This window comes from Schizophyllum commune (genome assembly GCF_000143185.2).
Source record: "Schizophyllum commune H4-8 unplaced genomic scaffold SCHCOscaffold_9, whole genome shotgun sequence".
NCBI lineage: Eukaryota > Fungi > Basidiomycota > Agaricomycetes > Agaricales > Schizophyllaceae > Schizophyllum > Schizophyllum commune.
This window is the reverse complement of record NW_026089546.1, coordinates 878,607-891,289: the sequence shown is the minus strand read 5'-3', so window position 1 is coordinate 891,289 and position 12,683 is coordinate 878,607. Positions and strand designations below refer to the sequence as shown.

The window sequence follows — 12,683 nt, the reverse complement described above, 5'->3', positions numbered from 1 at the left end:
ATCTCTTGGACGCCTTTCGTCGAGTATCTAGCCTTTCGAAGCCCAAGCGAGATGAACACAACAAGTCATGGCATTCTGCACATTATACGGGACACTAGTAGGGTACTCCTTCGACTGCCGCCCCGTGATACATTGTATAGACAAGACGAATCGCGAGGATCAGAGTCAATCCACCTCCAAGAGCAATTGCATTCGTAAGGCATCGTCAAGATGTCCATGGCTGTTGAAGATTGCTGATGTTGCGATATTGAAGCTACTGGCGCCATGGACGTCAAGTCATGACGCGACATTATGGTCAGCTATGCTCTGGAGTCCAGATTAAGCACGAAGGCCACAGCACATGAAGTGTACTTGCCTTAGTTGGAGCCGGCATCAGCACTCGCGCTGGCAGAGGGGGCCGCCACTGGTGCGGACGGGACACCAGACGTCTTCGGGCCAGAGCCCGGCGCGCCGGCAAAGCCAGCGCCACCGGACGGGGCAGGGAACGAGCCCGAGAAGGACACGGAGCCGTAGCTGCCGCTGAACCCGCCAGAGCCCGGGGATGCGAAGCCGCCGAAGCCACCAGCAGAGGCAGAGGCAGAGGGCGCGGCGCCCTCGAAGCTGACGCTCAAGGACGGAGCGCTGGAGCCGGTAGGGGCAGCGGAGTTGGCTAGCCAAGTCATCAGCGCCATGTAAAAGGTCATGAAGGCAGAAACATACCAGGGGCAGACGCCTGGCGACGGACGAAGCCAGATGCGGACGGCTCCGCGAAGGCCACCGAGAACGGGATGTCGCTCGGGAAGGCGCTCGGGAAGGCACCGTCGAAGGAAACAGCGTCGCTAGGGAGCTGATCCATGAGGGCAGACGGGTCGCAAGGGGCGGCACCAGGGAAACCGCTGGCATCCGGGAAAGCGGCAGGGAAGGAGCCACTGGGCGCGAACGAGCCGTCCTCCTGGCGGCGGGCAACACCGGCGGAGGGCATTGCGAACGGAGGAACGCCGCTGCCAGAGGGTACAGCGCAGGGCGGAAGGACGCTAGGCATAGCTGGGAAGCCGCCAGATGGCTGGGGGCCCGAAGCGCTGACGAGGTGTTAGTTGGGTGGCATGCATGAAGATGAGAGGACATACTCAGAGACGGGGGCACCGTGAACGGCGGCGGCGACGGCGACAAAGACGAGAGCGAAGGTGCGAGAGTTCATGATGGTCGATTGGTATGTGTGGAAGACTGGGGCAGGTAAGCCGGGACGTTCAAGCACTGACGACGCAGCACGTACCTAGTACGGCAAGTCAAGGGGTAGTGAGAGGTATATTATGCAGATGGAGCCGGGTATGGATGAAAGGACTGTGAGGGAACTGTGTGAGGAGCCAACGACTTTCCCAATCTCTTTTATACCTGTTTCTGGCGTCCACATCGTTGGATTCGTGGCCTGACGATGATCGCTTTGGAGCCTGGAAAACAACGCGCAGTTATCGCACGATATCGTTGCGAGGAAAGGGAGGCATGTTTTGCGTCCGCAGCGAGTCCAGGAGGTACAGGATGGCGACCTTCATTATAGGCGCAGCAGGAGGCAACGACGGTCGATACCAGCATGGGCGAAGGACCGCAACATTTACCCGAGTGATATTATAATAGTAGCAGCCAAGCAAGGCAGGCATCGAGGGAGATGGCCAAGTAAAGCTGAGAGGCATCTCCAGCTTATTGGCCAGTCACGTTTGGAGTATTACAGACTGAAAGGCTTGTGCGAAGCGCTCGAAAAGTGTCGGTTTGGCCCGGCCTGGTCGTGGGAGTCAAAGAACGTGGTCGCGATGTTCCCACGCCCCTTCCCCGTGCGGATCTAAATTCAACTCCCATTCTGCCGCAATCTCGCCGAGGAGACTCAATGCTCAAGTGATGCCTGTGGTCGTTCGCCTGAGGCAGGTGTACTGCTACGCTCAAGCCAATTCTATCTCTACCCTGCAGCGACGCTGGCAATCCTATGCGATAGCTAGGGACGGAGTTGGCCTTCCCGCCAATTCGGATCTGCTTGACCGCTATAAGGGCCTTGTCGCTCTTGGGCATATCAAACAGGATGAAGAACAGCTCAGAGTGGTCATGCAGGTATGAGCTACCCATGGCCTCAGCCTGACGACCATTGACGATTTTTAGTTGCGTCGTTTGACAAAGGAATTGGAGGGTTATTCCCCGCCAGCCATTTCGGCTGCACTACTACAGAGAAGCAACTACTCTGCGACAAGGTCTTCATCTGAAAATACCAAGGAGGGCATACCAGAGCCAACGCCTTGGTGGAAGCATTCCGACGATGAGGGTCACGTCTCCGAACGCGCTGTGGCTACTCGCAAGTCGCACGCAGAAGAGCTTGCAGCTTTGACGACGCCCAAGGTAGGCATTCGCCTTCAAAGTCCGCGTGGCACTGTAATTGCATGTTCATCCTACTCGCAGGGACTCCTTCTCATTGGAACGCCCGGGAGCGGCAAGAGCTTCTTAGTTGACCTATGGCTCGACACGCTGTCGACACCTTACAAGAGCCGAAAGCACTACAGCCTTCTCGTTCTGGAGATCTATCGTGGCGTCTGGGAAGAGACGCAGCGGCGCATGCTCGAGCGTCATCACGAACCTGATGCTGTTCCTGCCCCACCCGAAACATGGAACAAGACTATCCGCGAGCACTGGCGTCGACTAACCCGCGCTGGGGCCGCGCCCATTCGGTGGGCTTCCGGCGCGCGAGGCTCTCAGGCTTTCTCCTGGTACTCGGCGACCTCTGAGAGCATCGCGTACACTGTCGCTCAGCGTCTCGTTCTCCGTCATTGGTTACTCGTACTCGACGAGCTCCAGCTTCTTGACGTCTCCAGCGCCACGCTCCTGGCAGACGTTCTCTCTTGGTACTGGCGAATGGGCGGCGTCATTGTGGGCACTAGCAATCGCGTTCCCGACGACCTGTACCGCAACGGCGTTCAAAGGGATCGACTTGAGCCTTTCGTTGAAGCCCTAAAGATCCGTTGTCCAGTCGTTGAGATGCGCTGCAATACGGATTGGAGGGAAGTTATCGCGCATGAAGGGGGTGGTCGGTCATCCTGGTACACGACGAAGGAGCGTGCAGAATTCGACCTGGCCGCAAAGCAGGAAGATTTCGGTAAAGCTGGTACGTTCGATTTTTGCTATACGGCGCGATTCCCCATTGACTTCATCAGACGCCCACAACATAACCGTCTTCGGTCGACAAATACCGACTCTTCGAGTGGGGAATGGCGTGGCCATGTTTACCTTCGCTGAGCTATGCCATGAGGTATGTAATACAATACAGTCCCTTTCCACTGAGAGTCCCAACAAATATAGGCATTGGGTCCGGCGGACTACATCAGTATCGCCGCCAAGTTCAGCACTGTCTACTTCACCGACGTTCCTGTCCTTCGCATCTCGGACAAAAACCAGGCGCGACGCTTCATCACCCTCATCGACGCCTTGTACGAAGCGCGATGCCGCATCGTCGCTCTGGCGGAGGCCCCTCCTTATCGCCTCTTCTTTCCCGATGCGAGCACGGCGGAGCAACAAGACGTCGATGTTATGATGGCTGAGTCCGTGGCTGAGACGCGGGACACGTACAGACCTAACGTTGCCTCCTACGACGCACCGAACATGGAGGAAGCGCCAGAGCAGGTGAAGACGAACACGCCGCTAGATCAGCTCTCGATTTTCTCGGGTAAGTTCATGCATCCCGGTCGGCTTGATGATCTCTCTGACGTGTTCACGTAGGCCAAGACGAACAATTCGCCTTCAAGCGCGCGTTTTCCCGTCTCATGGAGATGACAAGTCCGGCGTACGCAAGCCGAAGGAAATGGGTACCCGTCCCCGATAGGCAATGGGAAACATCGAGTGCTACTTCTCAACCACTGCCTACAAGCCCTGCGCGTCGACAGACTCGCACTTCTCCCTCGCCAGACGCTAGCGAGATCGCAAATTCCGACTTCGCACAGGAAGCAGCTAACAGTACGACCACCTTCACTGGGCGAAGACCACCGGCGCCGCATATCGCTAACAGGCATGTATGGGGCGTCGACGATCCTGTCGAACGATCCGGGTCACACTCAGCGCAAGGCACAGACAGCAGGTAGATCGTCGAGAGGCGCAAGCCATGATGATTATGGTATGTGTACAGTATATGGTGGTGATACATTATTGATGTCGATCGCGTATGCTACAGTTCAGCACGCAGAGAAGATGTTCAAGCGTTCTTGTAGAAGGTCTGCTTGGCGTCGCCCTTGTCTTCACGCGCAGCACCTACGGAACCATCGTCAGAAGATATGCAGAGGCGTAGTCGATCTATCCACGTACCAGAGTACTGCTTGTCCCGGTCGCCAGTAACGGCGCCGATGATGTTGTCCTTCTTGCCTGCAATGCGATCGCCTGCGCCCTCGACGTAGCCCTTCGCGCGAGCTGCGTCGTATTCGGCGTCGCCCTGGAGGCGCTCCTCACGGCCAGAGGTCTGCCACGTCTCGGCGCCAATGAGATTACCGACGGTCTCAACCGCCTGACCCTTCAGCGAGTGGTAGTTGGCGCGGGTCAAGCTGGAGTATATGATCAACTTCATGTAATACCAGTGCGAAGGACAGAAGCGCTTACTTAGGCTCGCCAGTCTGCTCGTAGTTAGACATGATGTTTCGTTGAGTTAATTGATTGATTGGGTGGGTTGTAACTGGGTGGTTCGTTCGAGAGTGAAGAACAGCGACTGAACAAGGCCTGCCTTTTATACCTTGTGAGGAGAAATTGCCCCTCACTGTCCGTCATAAGTAGCGTCATGTTACGTCGTAGGTTGCCGCCACCTCATCATTACAAACTTGCCCTCGAACCGGTGCTTTGCCGGTGAGGAGATGGCGCTGATGTTCCTTGAGGCAGGTGCAATGTAGAGGGAAAATGACGTCATAGAAAGTTGAACCGTGCGAAAACTGCCGGCATATTCCGTAAGCTCGACCTTGGAGCTATCTTAGCCCAGAGAAAAGGCTGAGCAGCTGAGCCATACGAGAGAAGAGTACAGATGGTGTCATGAAAGAATATGAATTGTCAAGCGACTGTGATGATATCTAGGCGATCGGGGAAGAGACGCAGTATACCCAGCACGATGTATGTACGGCGCGAGAGGTATACTCTACATTTCGGCGCATGCGCCAGTAGCACAAGAGGGTAGGTGATCATGTCAAGATGAACCCTTCGAAATCCAAGAACGCCTCGTCAAGAGACATCTTTCGAACAACCAACGCCTCGACGATCAGCCTTGGCTGATTTTCGCCATTCTTCTCCACCATTACTGGCCCATCCGTCTCAACCTGGGAAACATGGGAGGACGAGGGGAAGCGCGGCGCCGGAAAGACGTCGTCGTCATCGTCCTCTGCCGCGACCTCGACAGGCTCATCCCCAAGCTGGAGGACGGGCACGTCAACGTCGGCCGCAGACGAAACGACCATCGGATCGTCCAGTCCGACATGCAAGCCCTCAAGCTGTGGAAGAAGAACCTCCTCGGCCTGATCCAGGCCCGGAGCATTCGCCTCCTGGGAGCCGTGTTCCTGCGAGGGGACCTCCTGCCCGGTTGCGTAGACCATAAGCGCCCGCCGCCGCTCCTCACGTCGTCTGTCGCGCGCTTGTTTCCTATGCAGCGCCTTGTCTGGATTACGCTGATAGCGACTGCCCTTGTTATCCTGCTGCTGACCCTTCTGAGCCGGCGGCGAGGACACGAGGTCGCTTCCAAACTTCTTGTTGCTGTTCTTCTTCCCCCGCTTCGTCTTTCCAGCACGAAGGGGGATGGGCGGCGACGCACGTGTCCGCATAGGGCGAGGCTTATAGACAGACGCTATCTCGAGGTCGATGGGTGTGTGGGTGAGGTAAGGGTCCATATTGTCGGGCTCTGGGTCCATGGAGAACATGCCGAGCTCGTTGTCGCTGTCGTCCGGACGCTGCAGCACGACAGTGGCGGATAGATCCTCCGCGTCGGTCTCCGTCTCGGGCTCCGTGGTAGTCTCCTGCTCCGTCTCCGTCGCAGTCAGGGTGGATGCGGACTCGTCCCCGCTACCACCGTTCTGTTCACGCCGTCGTCGACGCCGGTGGTGCACCCTGTCGTTCTCGAGGAGGAGCGCCATGGCAGGGGGGACTTCGACCTCTTTGACGATGATGACGCTCGCGCCGATTTCCCCGGCCATCATCTCGAGCGTCTCCAGTGACTGCTCTAGCTCGTTGCGGGGAAGTCCAATGAGCGCGCCCGAGTCCGCAACGCCGAGCTCGTAGTACGCCTGACCGCCCCCCTCCAGCAGCCGCCACTTCATCTGCGTGACGAGGCGTGCAAAGCGAGCAGGAGAGGGGGACAGCAGTTGCAGCTTGTACTCGACGTTGCCGTCATCGGATTCGGGAACGAGTTTGGGAACCGCGCTGACGGTGATCGGGCTCGGGCTCTTCGAGAGCGGGGAGGGGGACGCCGAGGCGGGTGTCGACAAGAGCGAGTCCCAAGGGCTGGGTACACGGGGAGACTCTGAGTCGGACTCTCCGAACATGCGGGGCAGATCGAACGGAGTAAGGATGGGTTTTCTGTTGCTTTTCGAAGGATGTTTAGGCAGGGCGCGATATTCGAGTTATCATGATAGTGCTCTGAAAGGCGTGCAGCGCGACGAGGTCCTGAAAGGGAGGTGAGAGCGCTTTATAAAGCGTTCATTGTGACAGTTCAGGAAGAGTCAGTGAGATAGCACAGCCACCCGTCCATCACAGCCAACGTGTGTGCGTCAAGCCCAGTCACGTCCTGCATTTTGCTCACATCCTTCTCACACCGCCGAGCCATCTTCCACACCGTGTATTGCCTACATGCAACAAAGAAAGATAGTCAAAGCAAACCGAAAGCGCAAAAATACGAAGTCCAGCGATTTAGCGAAGGGTCATGATGTCCGCGTTCGTGGACCCAAGCCTCCCGCGTATCCCGCCACCCGTCTCGTCGTGGTCCTTCGCCTTCTTCTTGCCCTCCTTGGGCACATCCCAGATACGCCAGAAGCGCAGATCCTCGTCACCAGAGCTAGCCGTGCAAACCATGTCACCCGCCGGCGAGCAAGTTGCATACAGAACACGTCCGTCATGTGCATCACGGATGTCTGCGACAAGGGACATGCTCGGGTAGGCGTGTACCATGATTGCGTTGGTCGGGTAGCCGTGAGTAGAGAGGATCTCCTTCTTGTGCGGCGACCAGATGAGGTTAGCCACCTGGGCGGGCGTCTTCAAGGTATGAACGCGAGCACCGGTTGTGCTGTTCCAGATGTTGATCGATCCGTCGTTGGACCCTCCACCGGAGGCAAGGAGAGTGTTTTGCCATGGGCACCAAGCAAGCGCCTACGAAGACAATGAGCAATTCGATCTCAAGAAATATCCTTCGACATACCTTCACCGCCGCCGTGTGGTTCCGCTTCGTCCACTTCGCGTTGCCGCGAGCGCCGGGGCGTACTTCGCCAACACGACCATCCCAGATGTTCACGACGTTGTCGTTACCACCGCTAGCGAGCAGCTCTCCATCCCCTCGCCAGGTCAGGCCGCAGACTTCGCCATTGTGACCCAATAGCTCCATGACCTTGTGCCGACCGATGCGAACGTCGTGATGCCAGATGCTCCCATCCCCGCAACCAGAGGACAAGATGTGCTGATTCCACGACAGACTCGCGACTTGCTCCTGGTGTCCGGCCATCGTGCGAAGCTTCTGGCCCGTCTCGACATCCCAAAGCTCGACGTCTCCGGTCGCGCACCCCACACCTAGGAACATGCCGTCCTGGGAGAACGACACGCTGCAGATGTGCGAGTCCTCCGGTGCCTCGCCCAATTGCACGACAGCGGCCGTATCGGCATTCCAGAGGTACGTGCAGTTGTCCAGAGCGATAGCTACCGTGTTGTTGCACGACCAGTCAACCAAGTTCAAGTAGAAGTCGTCCACCAGACCAGGCGCGTCGAGTATACGCTCAGGCTGATTCGAGATCTTTCGAGCCTTGGTCGACAGGCCGCCCGATGAGTTGGTGGTAGGCGGGCGGGCGTATAAAGGCCGAGCGACGTCGATCTGCTGCGCGAGAATGTTGTTGGATGATGCCATGGGAGGAGGCTCTGCGTAGCCGAGGATGCGCTTGTTGATGGGTACACCAGTGGCCACAGCGAGTCGGGCTGTATGCCCAGGCGAGGCCGACTTCGCGTCGAGGTGCATCTGCTCGAGGGTAGCCGCCACTTCGTCAGCGCTGTCATTGACTGTGGTCGTGATATAGCGATCCCTGGTGTCGGCAGAACGATTCTGATGTACATGTTAGCCTGAAGCATCTACACAAACCCAGAAACGCACGGTGGCAGGCGTCGAACGCGATCGCTTATCAGGTTTCTCTTTGGGCTGCTGGGGCGGCGGGACGATGTCGCGCGTGATGACATCCAGCTTGCTCTCGAAGCCACCTTTGCGAATGACGCCACCGCTGGCCTGCGACTGAAGATTGTCATTCAGCGCGCCGGCACCAGATGCGATGCGCTTGATGGGCGAAGGCGGACGGGAGGGCGGACGAGACCGCGACGTGGTGGGTGGTACAAGGAAAGGGTTGGTCGTGTCAAAGGGATTCGTGCCAGCGCGACTCTTTGAGTGCGACTGCGCTCTGGTCTTCTTGGTTGGCGATGGATTCAATGATATGTTGTTCATGCCGTTTGCCAGCGAAGGCGTCAGCGGCGTCTTCGCGTCCGACCGCCCTCGGCGATGGCTGGGCGTTTTTGGGTTCGACATCAAGCGAGTCGTTAGAAGATGAAGATACTACGGCGAGGTTGTGCGAGGTGCAAACCAAGAAGAGACAGCAGATGGCAGCGACAACGAGGGCACCTCGTGCCGAGCAAGCGATCAACCTTTAAACGTGACACATCATGTGATCGCGGTTGGTGACAGATGTGACAAAGCGAATAAGGACGCTAGGGTTGTGGAAGTTTGGTCGATTAACTTACCAAAAAGCAAACTTACGGGTAAATAGCCATCACGTGACACGTAAGTTACTGACCGGCCCTCAGGGGGGTCCAGCGGGTATGTATCTTACTACCGGGCACGTGTGGGCTGGAAGGCCGCCTGCGTAGTCAGAGGGCTGCTTCAAGGACTACAAGCTCAGTATCCAATGCTGAGCACGATTTCTATGCCGGGGCAATGGCGAATTCTGCGGTGGCGCAAATTATTTTCTGAATTTTTGCCGCCGCCATCTCCGGCTAGCGAGACGGGCCGTCAATCCCGAATCACACGCTGACCACAACCACCACCTCCAACGCTGCTCTTACACGGCGCGTACATTGCTAGCTCTCCAATCTCCTCTTCATTCCCTATGCGCATCCCTCGCCATCCTCAGTGGCTGGGTCGAGGCTCGCGTATACGCGCTTCGCACGCCTACAGCGCGCCCGCTGCTCGAAAACCGGCTCGACTCCAATGGAGAGAGTCTTGCCAGCAGGGATGAGGTGTGCAAATCCGTTCATCTCGCGTCCGCCGTTCGACTGACGCATTGTCCGCAGGTCTCTCGCCGCTGTTGCACATGTGTGCACGCACCGCAAGTCCGCGTTACAGCGCTTCGTTGCGCTCGTTTCCTTCCTGTAGCACTCCTCCCAAGGTTTTCGGAACGGACTCGGACGAGACTTCCTCCTCGGGAAAGCCTTCGGCCGTCCTTCGAGCTGACAATGAACCCAACGAATGAATGGACCCCTCCGAGATTGCATTTCAATTGCTTCGAGCCGATGCCTTCGTAGAACCGAGCGGCATGGGTCGGGACGACTAATCCCCTTCCTTACCCGTGCTGTAGGGCAACACGATCAACCTACGCCAGCCGATCCGGTCAAGCGATGGTACCATACGCCGCGGGGTCTCGCCGTCCTCTCTTTCCGCGGCGCGTCAGAGTTGGGATACGACTACTGTAAGACCAATACTGTTTCCTACTTAGTTGATGCCATTCGCTCGCCGCCTCGTACGTCGCCTACGTCACAGTGGGTATGGGTGATGGGGGCAATCCACATGGTTGGGTAGACGCGATTTTGTCCTATCGGTGGCTTACATCACTAGAGTATTTACATTCAGTCTATGTAGTCTTTTCAATATGATGTGGAGATATTTTCAGCATTCTTGAGACTTCCTGCATCGTACCAATGAAGCTATGAAGCTGGAAAACCATGCCTGACTCTCGGGAGCGCCTGCGCGGGTTGATCACGTGGTCACGTGACTGGTAAGTAACCGGTAAGTAACCTGTCAAAAACCCACCCCCCAGGGGGGTTCGGTAAGTGACTGGTAACAAAGGGTCGGCCGAGTTTCTTACACAACCCTAAAGGACGCGACTTTGTCAGAACTTTCATCGTCCAGCGAAAAGATGGGCAGCAAACGATAGAAGATTCAGATGACTCGAGCATGTCGCGATCTGACTTTGTGGTAGTAGGTCGAAGCCGCGTATGCATGTCCTATGGTCATAATGATTGCGTTGCTCGTCGCGCGTCTCCCGCCGAACCTGGCGTTCCGTACCTCGCACTTACAGCAGAAGATAGGCATATTTAGACCTTGCGAGCCCTGGTATTCCCTGAAACTTGCCGTTCGCAATTGCTTGTACTTTTAGATAGCACGGGCCTCGGAATCCTCAAGGATGCCACAAAGGTGAACTTGCTACTCAAGATCGTTCTCGGCAAAGAGGAAGGTGGTAGTCAAGACGATATGGCTAAAATATTCCAGCTCTGTTATGTTTGCAAGCGAACGCGTACTTACGCGGCCAAAAAGCATCACGTGCGGTGCTGAGTTGAACTTGAGACTTATTCAGTGTTCCTCGTGCGTGCGCAAAAGACGCCCTCTGATTGGTCCGGCATCGCCATCCGGCCGCGCGGATGAGGTAAGGCGAGCGAGAATGCGGGGTAGCGCGCCCTGCATATAAACCAGCCAAGGTCAGAAGGTTCGCATCTCATACACATTCGCACGTCCGCCCCTCTTCCTCCCTTCACCACCATGTCACAGGCTTTTGCGCGCCTCCGCCAGCCACTCCGCGCTGCGTCCCGCCAGATCGCGCGCCCCTCGACGCGGAATGCGACCCCTACTTTCCGAGCGTCATTCAGGCGCTTCAACTCGACGGAGGCGCCCAAGCCTCCCAAGTCCAACACCGGGCTTTATGCGGGAATCGCTGGCGGTGCCCTGCTGGCTGGGATCGGTTTCTACTACTATTCGCAGGGAATGAACCCGCTGACGGCGGCCAAGTCGGGGGCGCAGGCTGCCAAAGTTGCGACCAACTTCGTCCCTTCGAAGGAGGATTATCAGAAGGTGCGTTGGCGCATTCGTTCCCACGAACCGGTTGCTAAGATGTGTTCGTAGGTTTACAACCGAATCGCTGAGCTCCTTGATGAAGCGGAGGACTACGATGGTGAGATCCCTCATTGTATCAATCACACAGCACAGTCTGAATGAGACGCTCGAAAAGACGGCTCATACGGTCCCGTTGTCCTTCGTCTCGCTTGGCACTCCTCGGGGACGTACGATAAGGACACGAACACGGGCGGCAGCAACTATGCCACCATGCGCTTCGAGCCTGAGGCTCTCCACGGGGCGAACGCGGGCCTTCACGTTGCGCGCGAGCTCATGGAGAAGGTCAAGCAGGAGTTCCCCTGGATCAGCTATGGGGACCTCTGGACGCTCGGTGGTGTCGCTGCGGTGCAGGTGAGTTCACAATAGCCGTGGTATGAGTGTAGCCCTCTGACATCCTCGAAGGAAATGGGCGGCCCGAAAATCCCCTGGAGGCCTGGTCGCGTCGACGGAACGGCTGAGAAGGCGACTCCTGATGGCCGTCTCCCAGACGCCTCCCAGGGAGCTGACCACCTGCGCAACGTAAGTCCACTTGCATGTATAATGAGTGCTTGACTGACCGAGCGACCAGATCTTCTACCGCATGGGGTATGCCTCGAAGTGCTGAACGCCTAGGACGAATACTTACACTACCCCCTAGCTTCAACGACCAGGAAATTGTCGCGCTCTCGGGTGCTCACGCGCTTGGCCGCTGCCACCGTGACCGGTCAGTTGAGCTTTGTCATGAATCACTCCCTTCACATACTCACACGTTCTACCCAGGTCTGGATTCGAGGGTCCCTGGACTTTCTCGCCCATCACCCTCACGAACGACTACTTCCGCCTTCTCTTTGACGAGACGTGGGTCTGGAGGAAGTGGGATGGCCCCAAGCAGCTTCAGGACAAGTCCACTCGCTCGCTTATGATGCTTCCGTAAGTCTTTGCTATCGCTTGGTTCGAGGTCGAACCGTCGCTGACTTAGGTCGACAGGACGGACTATGTCCTCGTGCAGGACAAGAGCTTCAAGAAGTACGCGAAGCAGTACGCGGACGATCAGGACCTGTTCTTCAAGGAGTACGACATACTCTCTTTGCATCGAGTCGTTGATGCTGACATGCTCCTAGCTTCGCCAATGTCGTCTCGCGTCTCTTCGAGCTCGGCGTGCCGTCTGAGCAGTTCGTGACCAAGGAGCCTTGGATCATGAAGAACGCGGACGAGAAGGACGAGTAGATTGACCCATGCTTCGTTCGGGCCAACACCTGGAAAATCATGTGTGAGAGGACCCCTTGTTCAGTGCTGTCTGCTATCTATTTCGCATTGTATCACATACTTTGACCCTTGTATCACAACTATCGTACCTTTCCTTTTGCATGAATTCACTTTGTTTGCTGCC

At 56.9% G+C, this 12,683-nt stretch overlaps 7 protein-coding genes across 7 annotated transcripts; 2 read left to right on the top strand and 5 right to left on the bottom strand.

The window, feature by feature from the left end:
• Positions 1 to 356: 356 nt before the first annotated feature.
• Positions 357 to 1,177, bottom strand: SCHCODRAFT_02511448 (uncharacterized protein; the record flags this gene model as incomplete). The annotated part of the gene is made up of 3 exons (XM_003029257.2): positions 357 to 649; positions 700 to 1,058; positions 1,107 to 1,177. 3 exons carry the CDS (start codon positions 1,175 to 1,177, stop codon positions 357 to 359), a joined length of 723 nt encoding a protein of 240 aa, XP_003029303.1.
• A 692-nt stretch (positions 1,178 to 1,869) lies between these two features.
• SCHCODRAFT_02509888 (uncharacterized protein) lies at positions 1,870 to 4,088 on the top strand (the record flags this gene model as incomplete). The annotated part of the gene is made up of 6 exons (XM_003029658.2): positions 1,870 to 2,076; positions 2,125 to 2,358; positions 2,419 to 3,118; positions 3,168 to 3,262; positions 3,313 to 3,676; positions 3,730 to 4,088. The coding sequence occupies 6 exons, from the start codon at positions 1,870 to 1,872 to the stop codon at positions 4,086 to 4,088; spliced, it is 1,959 nt and encodes a 652-aa protein (XP_003029704.1).
• SCHCODRAFT_02634072 (uncharacterized protein) lies at positions 4,080 to 4,685 on the bottom strand. Its single transcript, XM_003029256.3, has 3 exons — positions 4,597 to 4,685; positions 4,309 to 4,541; positions 4,080 to 4,254 (listed from the first exon to the last, which is right to left on the bottom strand). The coding sequence occupies exons 1-3, from the start codon at positions 4,626 to 4,628 to the stop codon at positions 4,199 to 4,201; spliced, it is 321 nt and encodes a 106-aa protein (XP_003029302.1). The 5' UTR covers positions 4,629 to 4,685; the 3' UTR covers positions 4,080 to 4,198.
• Positions 4,686 to 5,009: 324 nt separating this feature from the next.
• SCHCODRAFT_02634070 (uncharacterized protein) lies at positions 5,010 to 6,685 on the bottom strand. Its single transcript, XM_003029255.2, has one exon. The coding sequence runs from the start codon at positions 6,510 to 6,512 to the stop codon at positions 5,163 to 5,165; it is 1,350 nt and encodes a 449-aa protein (XP_003029301.1). The 5' UTR covers positions 6,513 to 6,685; the 3' UTR covers positions 5,010 to 5,162.
• A 103-nt stretch (positions 6,686 to 6,788) lies between these two features.
• SCHCODRAFT_02634064 (WD40 repeat-like protein) lies at positions 6,789 to 8,820 on the bottom strand. Its single transcript, XM_003029254.2, has 3 exons — positions 8,318 to 8,820; positions 7,382 to 8,269; positions 6,789 to 7,332 (listed from the first exon to the last, which is right to left on the bottom strand). Exons 1-3 carry the CDS (start codon positions 8,657 to 8,659, stop codon positions 6,877 to 6,879), a joined length of 1,686 nt encoding a protein of 561 aa, XP_003029300.2. The 5' UTR covers positions 8,660 to 8,820; the 3' UTR covers positions 6,789 to 6,876.
• Positions 8,821 to 10,335: 1,515 nt separating this feature from the next.
• Positions 10,336 to 10,584, bottom strand: SCHCODRAFT_01324268 (uncharacterized protein). Its single transcript, XM_050341448.1, has one exon. It carries the CDS (start codon positions 10,517 to 10,519, stop codon positions 10,367 to 10,369), a length of 153 nt encoding a protein of 50 aa, XP_050198788.1. The 5' UTR covers positions 10,520 to 10,584; the 3' UTR covers positions 10,336 to 10,366.
• Positions 10,585 to 10,916: 332 nt separating this feature from the next.
• On the top strand, positions 10,917 to 12,681 carry SCHCODRAFT_02634059 (heme peroxidase). The gene is made up of 9 exons (XM_003029657.2): positions 10,917 to 11,272; positions 11,324 to 11,372; positions 11,430 to 11,665; positions 11,717 to 11,833; positions 11,883 to 11,899; positions 11,952 to 12,017; positions 12,074 to 12,223; positions 12,281 to 12,364; positions 12,415 to 12,681. The coding sequence occupies exons 1-9, from the start codon at positions 10,964 to 10,966 to the stop codon at positions 12,518 to 12,520; spliced, it is 1,134 nt and encodes a 377-aa protein (XP_003029703.1). The 5' UTR covers positions 10,917 to 10,963; the 3' UTR covers positions 12,521 to 12,681.
• The last annotated feature ends 2 nt before the right edge of the window (positions 12,682 to 12,683 follow it).

What these genes read in the sequence shown, in the direction of transcription:
- SCHCODRAFT_01324268 (XM_050341448.1), bottom strand. Translation starts at nt 10,519, where the DNA reads ATGCCTATCTTCTGCTGTAAGTGCGAGGTACGGAACGCCAGGTTCGGC.
- SCHCODRAFT_02634064 (XM_003029254.2), bottom strand. Translation starts at nt 8,659, where the DNA reads ATGAACAACATATCATTGAATCCATCGCCAACCAAGAAGACCAGAGCG. An exon ending in CGCGTTCGACGCCTGCCACC is followed by an intron (nt 8,270 to 8,317) that starts GTGCGTTTCTGG and finishes CATGTACATCAG; the next exon opens with AATCGTTCTGCCGACACCAG. An exon ending in ACCACACGGCGGCGGTGAAG is followed by an intron (nt 7,333 to 7,381) that starts GTATGTCGAAGG and finishes TTGTCTTCGTAG; the next exon opens with GCGCTTGCTTGGTGCCCATG.
- SCHCODRAFT_02634059 (XM_003029657.2), top strand. Translation starts at nt 10,964, where the DNA reads ATGTCACAGGCTTTTGCGCGCCTCCGCCAGCCACTCCGCGCTGCGTCC. An exon ending in TGAAGCGGAGGACTACGATG is followed by an intron (nt 11,373 to 11,429) that starts GTGAGATCCCTC and finishes ACGCTCGAAAAG; the next exon opens with ACGGCTCATACGGTCCCGTT. An exon ending in GGCCGCTGCCACCGTGACCG is followed by an intron (nt 12,018 to 12,073) that starts GTCAGTTGAGCT and finishes CGTTCTACCCAG; the next exon opens with GTCTGGATTCGAGGGTCCCT.
- SCHCODRAFT_02634070 (XM_003029255.2), bottom strand. Translation starts at nt 6,512, where the DNA reads ATGTTCGGAGAGTCCGACTCAGAGTCTCCCCGTGTACCCAGCCCTTGG.
- SCHCODRAFT_02634072 (XM_003029256.3), bottom strand. Translation starts at nt 4,628, where the DNA reads ATGTCTAACTACGAGCAGACTGGCGAGCCTAA. An exon ending in GAGCAGACTGGCGAGCCTAA is followed by an intron (nt 4,542 to 4,596) that starts GTAAGCGCTTCT and finishes CATATACTCCAG; the next exon opens with CTTGACCCGCGCCAACTACC. An exon ending in CCGGGACAAGCAGTACTCTG is followed by an intron (nt 4,255 to 4,308) that starts GTACGTGGATAG and finishes ATGGTTCCGTAG; the next exon opens with GTGCTGCGCGTGAAGACAAG.